At 37.2% G+C, this 12,809-nt stretch overlaps 1 protein-coding gene across 8 annotated transcripts in view; it reads right to left on the bottom strand.

Annotated features, from left to right (window-relative positions):
* Positions 1 to 12,809, bottom strand: part of ZCCHC2 (zinc finger CCHC-type containing 2) — a 45,324-nt gene that overhangs the window by 17,006 nt on the left and 15,509 nt on the right. For all 8 annotated transcript variants that reach the window (XR_009964591.1, XM_062617728.1, XM_062617727.1 and 5 more), the window contains exons 3-6: positions 9,699 to 9,775; positions 7,004 to 7,075; positions 3,729 to 3,841; positions 1,821 to 1,915 (exon numbers count right to left, since the gene is read on the bottom strand). Coding sequence is in view for 7 of the 8 variants with exons in the window: in XM_062617728.1 (XP_062473712.1) it covers positions 1,821 to 1,915; positions 3,729 to 3,841; positions 7,004 to 7,075; positions 9,699 to 9,775 (357 nt within the window). In the remaining variant the exon portion in view is untranslated. The remainder of the gene's footprint in view (positions 1 to 1,820; positions 1,916 to 3,728; positions 3,842 to 7,003; positions 7,076 to 9,698; positions 9,776 to 12,809) is intronic.

The following is a 12,809-nucleotide window of genomic DNA, read 5'->3' as shown; positions in this document are numbered from 1 at the left end:
TCTGGATGAGACTGCTGGGGAAAGAACTGGCAAGAAGCCCCATCTGGGGACTCCATCCTTTTGCTTGGGATCCACATGCGAGTTCACGTCCTTGCCTGAAGTGCACTGCAGCCATGCCTGTGCCTAGACATGTACCCTGCTGATCCCATTCTTAACCCTGACCTATTGACTTGTACTTCTGCTTTGACCTCAGATCTGCCTCAGTGCTCTGGACTTGTCTGGTAATCACTAGACTCTTGGCCTGTCCCTGGTCCTAGTCTCCCACATAGCAAGTTAAGCCCAGTGTTTTCTGTTTTATTCATCAGAGAGAACAGATCATCTTCTTTACACAAGGACTCTTTGGTATTTGAAGACTTCAGTCATCTTCCACTGGAGTCTTTCCTCCTGTCTGCTAAACAATAAAGTTCCTCACCCTGTCATGTATTTGACATCTGAGAAGTTCCCATGAACTTTCACAGACCAAATTACTTATTATTATAAAAGTTAGCTCTTATTTATGATCACATTATAATCTGTAAGACTTCCCTCAGAACTGACATTTGACCATTCTACCCTTCTGATCTACCTACCCTGCAGGTATTTCTGCCCTGCATTAACCCAGTCAAGTCTATTGTGATGGAACCTGGCACTGGCTCTTTCTCAGACCATTTCAAATTATAATCACATAGAACAATGTATTTACAAGTCTTCCACACCGAGACATAGTCTACGGACTAAAATATGCATACCCTCTGCAGTGTGCCTATCATTAACGTGAGTCTGGACTTTGGAAACTTGTTCATCCCCATGCAGCCTTTTAAGTACAACAAAGTTGTGAGAATTTCCATAGCAGTAAATTCCAGCCAGTTTCACAACCATACTGGACATCATTAGCTTAACATTTTCAAGAAACCACCATGTAAGAATGTCCTAAGTGTTACTGAACAAAAAAAAGGGCACAAAATGAACTACAGCTTCTACCCTAATCACAATGCCTCTATCTCAACATGGAAAGAATGCATTTGTCACAATCACACACATCATTTCAAATTAAAGTCAGTCCTCATTCCATGATTTTCTTCCAAGCTCATATGAGTGGTCTGTTTGAAAACTCGCAATTTATTCAAATCCTTACTAATATCTTCTGTAACTTCTGAGGCAGTGGCCTCACAGTCAGTGCTTTAACTGTTATGGTATAGAGCATGCACTGAAAGAAGGAAAGATTCAACAGAAATAAAGACCACATCCTAAGGCATCCATACAAAGAAGCTAAGCTTAGGTCACACAAACAATCTGTAATATGCAAGTAGGTAAGTGGTCCACCAAAGAAATCTCTGCAATGCAAATGCTCTGAATTCTGCATTCTGAATTCTGATTCAGTATGTTCTGAAATTAGGGCCATCCCATTATTTATGTAGCATGTACCTAAAACAAATCTTAGTTTAATATCAAGACAAATGCTTCATCTATGAGAGAAACCAAATAAAAACCAGATGTGATAGTTTGGGTCAGATGAAGCTTTTTGTTCCAAAGTTTACGATTCTTTTTAAAAGGAAAAAGTCCCAAACTGTTGCACAGATTCAATTCATAATAACCTATTTTAATAGCATGATGGTACAGAGGAGAAGAAAGAAATTAAAAAAACAGAAGCTGATGCTAGATGGCATGTTCCCACTGTCAAAAATATCTGCTGAAGTGAGTATTCATTGGCAGAGAGTTCAAATACCACCAGCAGAATACAATGTAACATGAACACATAATTAATAATACTGTAATTAGGCACAACAGGAAGAATAGCTTTTTACAGACATTTTGTTAAACAGTATTGGGATATTTCTTACTGTGAGTGTGCAAAGATTCTGATGAAATTGATTGGAAGAAGTTGTATACTCTCTGATTCTGCAGAAAAGCTTGCGATGTATTTGAAAATAGCTGCCTGAAATTTAAGGTGAGAGTTTGTTAAACTGCAAGTAATATACCATAAGAATACAAAAAAATTTACTACAGTACCATTTGAGAGCCAAGTAGGCAGTTCGTAAGAAGTCACAGAATCACAGAAAAGTTAGGGTTGGAAAGGACCTTAAAATCAAGTTCCAACCCCCCTGCCATGGGCAGGGTCACCTCACACTAAACCATATCATCCAAGGCTTCGTCCAACCAAACACTTTGAATTGCATGTTTAGCATAAATGATGTTAAATGCTACTTTTGAGCTTTGTTGTTCAGTGCTAGTGCACAGTGGAAGTACAGCCAGCAGAAGAGACTGGTACAACTGATTTAATTTAAAAGGCCGTGTGCTTTTGAGCCATTTTAATTCGATTGTTTTAGCTGCCAGTAACACTTCAAAGAAGAGTATGGACTGAGTCAAAAAGCACTGGACCTTATATTTGAACTTTTTTTAAAATTGGTAACACATTGTATTTCCCAAAACCATTAAACTCTTCCTTAAATACACTTATTTGGTTAAATACAAAGATGAATTTACCTATAATGTCAGTATTTGAGTTTCATAATTATCTCCAAGAGCAAAGGGTGGGATTCTCAATATTGCTCTCCAATGGCCTGAGTCTGTTCCCAGACTCAGTGCTCCCAGGTCATGACAAACTCTTATTAGCTTCAGATAAGAAAACAGGCCAAGAATGAATCGCTTTTACATGCCACACCAAGTCTTCAGTTATTGCTTTCCAGGAAGCACTACCCAGTTTTGGTTATTCACACAGAATTTCAGTATAGCCAGAAAAATAACTTGCAAACTGTAATTCTAGTTCCATATTATAACATGGTTTGATATGTTCAAAGGTTACCCTCAAACTAAATCTCCTGGGTTTGTAATTACTGCGCAGTAAGGCTTTACAGCCTGTCTGTATTTCAACACATCCTTTTCAGTAACCCTCTATTAAACAAGTTTGTCCATTTAAGAACAGAATGTTTACTAGCCAAAACTGTTTGCACAGATTTAGTTTTTGGCTTGACAATGAAGCCAATAAAGACAGACAAATATCATTACTGATCAAAACAAAAGAAAACTGAGAAGTGGAAGGTTGAGGCACACAGTGGTTCCATATCTTTTTTAGCTAAGCTATTAAGACAAAGCCCAAAGGTCTGATATGCTTGGACTCGCAGTAAATTCTGAGCAGGAGCTTGAAAAGCAGTGCCTGTTACTTCAACAAGTACCCTAACTCAAGGGATGCTGCCTAATCTGATGAATAATTTGTTTTGAGTAAGGTTCAACAGCCCTGGCAGAAAAAAACATACACAGACATTTGCAGTGAGAAAAAAACAGGGAGGCACACCCCAAATTCAGATTGCTGTTCTGAGTTGCAGGGTTTGACCTACAAGTCCCTCATGCAGCAAGTACTCTCATCACTAAGTAGTAGGTTATGAGGTACAGGCTATTTTCTTACAAATGTGTGAGCTACATTTTATTTTATATACACATTTCACTGTTACTATTTATTCTTTTCAAATCCTGTTCTCTCACTCTATCCTGTCATAAAATTAGAACACACAAGCTCTGAGTTTTCGTAACTGTATGATTACTTCTAAAGAAGTAATCCATTAAGCTTTAGTAAGAGTCTCAATTTAAAGACAAAAACAAGAAAGAGTCAGGAGTATATATTTCATCACTGCCTTTCCATTTTCTTCACAAACTGTATTTAGGCAGCAGAATTGCCACTGTCCCTAAAAGTCGAGCTTGACTTGGATCACTTTTCAGGTGATACATTTCAGGTTATTTACTAAAATACTTACCTGATTATGGGCTCAAGATCAGCATGCCTTCGTTCTTCCCTCTTCTGAAACCCCTGATTTAGTGCTCTTAAAATAGTCTTGTCAAATGCTTCAGAAGATGGTTCCTTTGGGAGCTGAGAAAAAGGTTATTGTGAAAAATGAGTAGCTGGCATTTTAAATCTGTATTTGACCACCATCAGTTTTTATACCTTTTGGCATCAACAAGAAACTGTTGTTCCAGTTTGAATAAGGTAATTTACAGACCAAAGGTATAACAACTCATCATAATTTAGTTTTGCTAAAGAAATACTTTGCTGTAAATCCTCACATCAAACTCAGCTGCTAAGATGGCTTAAAGTTCTATTTGAAAGAGCTACATTCAGAAATATACCAAAAATATTTCCTTTTCCAAAGTAATTTACTGCCTATTTTGATGTATTTCTTTGACTCTTTCACACACAGAAAGTCTGAAAATAACATTAAAAATTACCACAGAGGATCAAATACACTGTACTCACTATCATTACTTAGCTAGATTAAATTATTTTAAAGAAACAGGAGTAGAAAGGAAACTTTTCCAGTTTTATAACACACTAGACTTCAGTGGGCAACATGGAAATTAATCAATAGCAAGTCCTTCTCCAATCGCTATGAATACTGAAGCTTCTTACAAAAACTGTGTTTCCAATGCACTATTACAAAGTAAGATCTTCCAGTGTTCTAGTTCAGAATGCAAACTTCTTGCTACTAAAAAGCTTGTCTATTTCAAATGAAAAATATTCCCTACAAAAAAAAATTTCGTATTTACAACTTCCAAAATAATGCCCTTAAGTGCATTAAAGCTGATCAAATACATTAGCACATATATATGTAAGTCTTTAAATTTGGGGGCAATTAAAAGTAAACTGTCATAGCAAAAATGCTTCTTCCTAAAGTTAAAAGCTATTGCTAGTCTGGTTAACATCCGCCATCAGTTATGATCAACAGCACGAAGTGATTTACACTAGAGCAGCATGTTCCTCTTGCATATCTGGAATACACCCAACCCAGAGTGCCAGCTGGATATTACATCCTGCAAGTGGTACAACAGCAAAGCACGAAGTAATTCTTTCACTGAATGAAGTGCTACTAATAGAGACACACTATGTCTAATGTAGATAATTGCTTGGTAACATACATAAAAGGAACTTCTGGAATGCAGACAGCCAGGTGCTGTTAGTGTTAGATCAGCACAGTGCTATAGCACCTGAAGTATATTAGATATAAAACCAGAGAGAAGCGCTGAAAGCAGCTATTCTTAACTGGCTCCTTTGGTTTTAATAAGCTTTAATTGAGGAACTTTGACTGAAGAATTAGTCAGTATTAACCAAAAGGTACCAAAAAGCTCCTGCAGAAGTGTGGGAATAAGCAAGTTTCCTGTCCTGGTGTTCTGTATTTAAACTCATCTCCAGAAACAGTCACAACTTTTATGCTTTAAAACTTTAATTAAAAATAATTCAATTCCTTCTGTAATTAAAGATTTAGTTATACAAACCCAAGATTAGGTGCTTAACTTCAGGTAATGAAATAGCCTTGTTACTGAGAAGCTTATTAGTCCCTTCATGTGTGGGTAACTGCTTTCATGCAAAGAACTTTTTATATTTATCACCTAAGAGAAGGTGTTCTTTAGATATAAAGCATCCAAGTTATCCCATTTATTACCTTCGTTTTTCTCCCTGATGCTTCTATACTGAAGCAATTTTTACAGTTACATCACTCCTATCAGCTGCAACCTTGGAATTTCCTATCAAGTATTTTGATCATTCTTTTCTGTCCCTAGAAAATTGTGCATAGTAATTTATTTAACAGTAAATAAATTTATTTAACAAGTCTCTCTCTCTTCTCTACTTATGGCTATCAAGCCAACACAAATCAAATAAATTTTCCAGCTGTGCACGTTCTCCACAGGACACTTTGGCAAGCTCATTGTAGCCTGTGGCCATCCTCCTCTTGTCCTGCCATCTTCTCTGCTGGAGTAGTCAAGCCAGCACATGGAACACTTCACATCTGAAGAACTGACACTGGCCAAAGTGGACAGCTCTGCAATATTTTGTATCCTGTCTGTTTTCCTGGCTCCCCTTCCTCCCAGCAGCAAGGAGGTACTAGAGAGTCCATTTCAGAAACTGGTGTTCCTCTTTATACAGAGGCATGCAGTTCCACTCTCCTCTCAGAGCTGCATGGGATCCTGTATGACAGTCCTGCTTTTAAAGTTCTCTTCAGGAGCAGATGCAGGTATTCTATGTTGTGGGACACCCCATCTGCAACCTGACATGCCATCCATAATTCAAATCCTTATGATTCAAGCTCTGGAATCTCTTCAAACTAGATATTTCAAGTAGATTAAAGTAGTAGTGAATGCTCACTGCTTCACTTATACAACACTGGAAAATATACTGCTGATAACTGAAAAAGTGAAAAAGACAATGACCTTTGTACAGTAAATGGCTTCCCATTTGCAATTAACACTGCAGTTAAGAACACCAGATGCTATCAAAACATGCCCAAGCCAGATCTTTCATTAGTGCTCTGTGCAGTGAGGATTTTAAATACAGAATTTCCCAGAATAGGTGGAACTGAAAATATTAGACACTGGCAATGAAACACACAGTTTGAGGTCATCACACTAATGAGGCCTACAGGTGGCCTATGCACATAAATACATTCCTGTTTGAGATGAGGGGAGAAAAACTTGAACTTTTACCTTTTTTTTTTTTCCCAACACACATACAGGCACAAGTAGGTGCTATGTTTGCCTCAAATTTAACTCCTTGTGACAGTGAATATATCTGCCTTTGTTCTACTGAAGAATACAACAGTAAAATTAAGAACTATTATGCTTATGGCTCTGCCTCATTAATTCGAAACAACTAAATGGTACTCTTTGAGGTCATTCTAACAGGGACACCAATAAGTAAACAAGCAGTGCTTGTACTCGTAACATTAACTCTGCAGGGAATATTAAAAAGTCATCTGGTAGTTTTATGGTAGTTCAATTAAAACTATATGAGCAATTTCAGATGAGACAAACTATCTCTTCCTGGGAAACTCCCGGAATACTCTGCTGAGTTTCTTCATCTGTCAAGCTGCTCCACCACACAATATACGGGATTTAAATGGTTAACACAATTGTGAAGTACAAAAATCCGGTAACATGCCTTTGTTTCTGTGATTACATCCTAAATATCACAGCTCTCATAGACTACTTCTGAAGTTATAAACCTGATGTGTAAACACTACTTTTATATTTCAATACATACTTTTAGCAGGAATTCCTGAAGCTCCTGATGTGTTTTTGTTACACATGTTACCGACAGATCAGACCAGGTTACCTAGTAAGCAAGGAAAAGACAATGAAGGAAATTTCTTTTTCCAAATATCATACCAGCTAGATCTTAACATTTCCATAAATCTGATGATCTCAGTATAAGAGTTAACACCTGCAGGTAAGAAGATACCAAGCAAAACAGGGATAATGACGTGCTTTTTCAAAGACATAGACTAATTTTGAGGGTACATTTTAAAGACCATCTTCATGTTATTTGTGGCTGAAGGGAATATGAACAAATTCAGAAGAATGCAAGGAAGTCCCTGAAGATTACTGACTTTGTGAGTCAGAATGAAGCCAGGCAGAAGGCTCTGTAATTACGGGACTTGTATCATCAGACATCATTAACGGCAAAAACCAGGCATGAGAGAAAAGCACTTGTAGGTCAGATATACTGGATTGTGCCCTTGCTGCCATTATCAGGAGTAAAAAGAAAAAAGAGGAAAAAAAAAAGCTCAGTTTCTCTTGCCTATAAAATAATTTTATCTGCTTCAGGGTTGAATCTTACATGGTCATACAGAAGCTGTTGTAAGGCACAATTAAGTATTGTCAGGATGATGGAGCTAGGTTTTTTTCAGTGATGTCCAGTGACAGGACAAGGGGCAATGGGTGTAAACTGGAGCATAGAAGGTTCCATGTGAACATCAGGAAAAATTTCTTTACTGTGAGAGTGACAGATCACTGGAACAGGTTGCCCAGGGGGGTTGTGGAGTCTCCTACGTTGGACATATTCAAAGCCCGCCTGGACAAGTTTCTGTGTGATGTACTCTAGGTTACCCTGCTCTTGCAGGGGGGTTGGACTAGATGATATTTTGAGGTCCCTTCCAACCCTTGTGATTCTGTGACTACAAGTTACTGAAGAAGTTATTCAAGAATCAGACAGCATTTTGGTATATGCTTGTATAAAATTTCAGTAGCTTATTCTTCTGACACAACATGCAAGTAGTGAACCAGCACCTTCACATGCATATTTTGAGAAAAAAATAAGTAAGCTTGGTTAGAAGGGTGCTGCCTGGCTTTAAGCCCACTTTTAGGCTTAAGATTCCTATTACATGGATGGGAAGATTCTGTGTAATGGGAGTGGATATGGCAATTATAAACATTAATTTACTCCCAAGACTTGACAGAATAATGTCAACCACCAACTGCCTTCAACTTAGTCCTCAGAAATGCCAACTACTCTTGGTGGCCTCAGTTGGAAAGCCATGACTGTAATTGCTGTTATACCTTAAAAAAGCAGTGTCTGGGCAAGCACAAAATGATCTACAGTGAGGAGCACAGTATATACCCGCACAGATGAGGAGAAGAAACTCTTTCCTCAAAGAACTGAGGTGGAAGAGTTTCAAGTTTACTCAAATACTTCCCAGAATATCTCCACATTCCCCCTTTAATAAAGAAATTCAAAACCACTGTCAAACCTATGTGCTGAATTTCCAAAACTGTTTCGTAACTTTAAATGTTAAGAATTCGTATGAGCATTCTGTACAAGCCTCTCCTACCTACTGTTGTATCTTACCTAGTACTCAGCTCACAGACTACTGGGACAAGGTTGAGATACTTGGGCAAGTTAACCTTTAAGCCTTTGGCAGCTACATATTCTACATTATTGTCCTCAGCAAAAGCAGAGCGCAGAAGCTTTTGCGAATTTCACCTTCAGGCACTATCAACAACAAAGTGTCTGTTGCCACTACTTTACTTCAAAACCAGAAATAGTATACATGTCAGTTTAACACTACTTTTAAGCTTCTAGTAATACCAGAAAAGACAAAACTTTAAATTTACCTCCACTTAGACAAAACACTAGCAAACTTTGGGATCAATACATCAGTTTTCTGCTCAAAATGGCTTTCTCTTTTTTTTTAAGTTTGCCTCTTCAAAGAGCTCCCATGACCCATGTCAAATAACCAGTTATAATGTTTGATCTAAAACATTCTTTTGTTGAAGGAAAAAAGGTAGAATTTAACTCTCTGCTCAAATCTGGTATACTACCACACTCACATCTACTGGCCAAATGACTCATAATGTTAGTCAGTCCTTGCTAAGAAAATTACTACTTTGATTCAATTAGAACATCACCACCAAAGGCCTTAGCGGCTATTATTTAACACCTACAGCCTTTAATACCAGACCTCAATACTGAAAGCTTACTGCTTCCCAAGTAGTAAGAAGCAGTGTTTCAGTTTTAAAATTCACTCATGTAATTGCTTTGAATGTTGCCTCTGGCTATTACAATACATGAAGACTATACTAGGTAGGCCTCCGAGTTTGTTTACTTTTTTTAGCTTGTTTGTTTTCACCTTAACAAACTAACCAACCCTCCCGGTTTTGTAAAAAAACACAGGAGCCATCCTCTTATGGTAAACATTCATGAAGGAGATCTAAGCTGACCATATGACTCCAAGCAATATATAGCTGCAGACACAAGAACTTTAGTCCTATACCACTTGAGCAAACAATTAGCTAGTTTTAGAATTCTTCGTAATTATTGGATAATTCCAAGAATCTCTGGAGACTAACTTAAATCAAAATTGCCTTCTAAGCAGGTATTTGGAACAAGCTGTATATATCTACAATACACAGATATCACTAAGACAATTACTTCAATATTCTGGATGTTATTTGCTTACTTTAAATGTGTATTCCAAATGTTTGTCAGCCCTTTTCCTTGGTACTCCTTTCAGGGTTATCTTCTCAATGTGCACAGCTGAAAGAAAAACACCTTATTGTACATGCAAAAATTACAGTTTAAAAATGTATCTACTTCCCTAGCTGCTCTTGAGAATCACTAATGCTATTTACTGACTCACACAACCCCACTCTTTCTCAGATGCTATTTTTCTATAACAAACTGCAGGGGGCAGGTGAAGTCTTGTTCTCTATAAAGTATTTTTGTGGCCTGACTAAAAACCCTCACTGCAGATAACAGAAATCTGTACGCTACCTAAGAACTTACTTAGCCAAAAGGTCACATAAATACAAGAATGCAACCACTATAAGTGAAACAACGATAAAAGAAAGTAAAAAAGCACTGATAAAAGCTTCCACATCCACATATCTGAAATATCAAGTAGTAATGAGAGCAAACTGAGGCAGAAGAGCCACATTTCTGAAAGGCACTGAGGTGGAAGGAAATGCTTGGGAAAGGCCTGAAGGAAACAGAAACGAGAGTTAGCAATCAGAATACAAAGAGGAGAAGCAGAAGGCTACTACAGTTATACTGCAAAGAGTATCATTAAATTGAATTGAAAAGGAAGAAAGGTACTTTAACGTACTTGCTACTTTAACATTTCCTGCCCGTAAGTCTACCTTATTCAGGAATAGGTAAGTTCTAGCTGTGACCTGGTATGCAGCAGCACCCTAAGGCTTTCAGGGCCTGGAGATTTTCTTGAGGGCACATAACATTGTTCAGGTAATACTCCACAAAAAAATTCTCATGTAGCCAAGATGGGCTTTTCCCTTTTCCTGCTATGCTGGCCTAAGAATTCAGCAGAATTTTATTCCTTTACAAGCACATCTTTACATGTCAAAAAAATTATTTAAACGATATTTTGACCAGCCCTACACCATCAATGCTTCCTTTCCACACTTTTGAAACTACTCCTTTTTTGGGGGGAGTGTGGGAGGACGATGCTGTTGCCAGATAATGTTTTCCTTTCAATTTTTAACTGTATAAACATACATGGAAACCACTCAGAACAACAATAATAAATAAAAATCAACCTCCTAAAAGTACATGTTAAAGTTTATTATTGGAGATTACCTTATTACCATATCATCTAACTTAAACATCTTCAACCATTTTTTTGAAGTTACAATTGAAGTATCATCCCCATAAAACATGCCATTTCTAAGAGAAGCAAGTATTGGCAATTTCCTGAAAAGGAATAATAAGCCAGCATATAAACCTAATGATATTGTTACAGCTTCCAGTTCTTTCAGTAGAAAGACGGACAAATATTGAGTATGCTGGCGTACACTGGTTGTGACCCTCTACCTGGGAGTCAGAGCACTAGATCAGTTCATTTTTATCAGCTAATGAAGATTACTATGATTCTATGATGAATTATTACAAAGCAGACATCTGAGATCAGCTAAGAATGCAAGACAATAGCATACACCAATATACCATGAAAAGCTGAATGATTAGTGATCTTAATTTTTACCTGCCTGGTAAAGCACTGTTAGGAAAGGACTATGGCATAACATGAGTTGTGGTAAAGTTTCTTATTGGCCAATGTTAAAACTGATACCATCAACTCAGTTGATATTTGTAAGTTAATTAAAAAGTTGATTCCCATGGCTGGAACTGAGAATAGTGGTTTAAGTTGCGTTTCACTACATGTATCCATTTAACATACATGATTATGGAAACTAGCACCGTTAATATTCAAAGACAAACTTCTTTTCTAATGAGTGTGTGTTTATTTTAAACTATTCAATGTTTTCAAGGCTAAATGTATTTGTTCTCAAGTATAAATAAATTTTATTACGCATGGTAGTACCTTCAGCTTCCTTAACTTCTTTTGCTGCTGCTGCATGTTTCGTCATAGTAATACAAGAGGTAATTACAGTGCTGTTGCTGCACAGTTCCAACAGGCAGCTTTAAAATTGTTTCCATAATCACATTTTAAATATTCTAAATGGCTACACTGAGAAGAAATGTTTGAGGATATAAGCCAGTGAGGCATGTTATACCTCTACATCTATTTTGGACACAACACATGCATTCAGGAAGATTAAGTCAAGCATGTATGCATGACACTGCTTTCACTGTAAGTATAAGCCAATATTTCTAAAAATCATATTCATGATAGCTGGATTTTATTATCAGTGCTATTTCTAACCCAGCAAAGGAGATTTCTGTAGCAGGGGCTCTCTATCACATACATGTATATCGAATACCACAAAATTATTCTGATCCTTCACTGTAGTTTCTAACTATGATAATGCAAAAGCCGAGAAATATTTAATCTCTTTGCTAGATTCAATAATCCAACTTTTCTGTCCTTCCCTCACTTAATTCAAGAGCACTGCTAAAGAGAGTTTCTGATTTGTGAGTACGAACACTTTGAACTCCCTAAAAGGATTTGAAACAGGTTTGGTTTATGCCATCCGCCACAATCTCCTTCTGCATTGTTTCTTGGCTTGGTTTTTATTTTGGGGAATTTTTTGGGTTTGGGTTTTTTTTCCCCTAGGAATTAAAATTCAAATTGCCTGCCTTCAAAGTGTAATTAAATCTCCACAGTACAGACAAAGAACATGTATGAAGAAAAAAGGAATAGCAATAGCTTGCCCAGGTTGCCAGCTCTTCAGTATCTGTAGGATGGCATAGACTAATTTTGAGAAGTGATTTGCTAATCTTGTTGGAGAATAAAGGGAAAGAATAAATCTGTTTCCAATAATGCTTATTTCTTCAAAGAGAAGAAACTGTGCTGGCAATTGCACAGAAGAGTTCTGTTTATTCTCTGAAGCCTTGTTCTCATGCTCCCTAACATAGCCAAAAGACGACTGACTTCTATGGAAAGCCTCTCATTTCTCCAAACTACCACTACTCTACAAAATCTCCCAATGTGCGTTTTTGTTTTTATTTTTGGGGGGTTTTAATACTAATCAAATGCAACTGAATCAAGAGGCAAAAGCTTTCCACTATTTCACAGTATCTTCATCTTAAGTTTTGGTTAAAAAAATCTAAACACTGTTAATAAAACTGCATTAAAATTGTCTTGGTTTCTCACAAA

Source organism: Pezoporus occidentalis, unplaced genomic scaffold (genome assembly GCF_034315485.1).
Source record: "Pezoporus occidentalis ecotype Australia unplaced genomic scaffold, CSIRO_AGI_Poc_V1 ctg2, whole genome shotgun sequence".
Lineage (NCBI taxonomy): Eukaryota > Metazoa > Chordata > Aves > Psittaciformes > Psittacidae > Pezoporus > Pezoporus occidentalis.
This window is presented reverse-complemented; position numbering and strand designations above follow the sequence as displayed.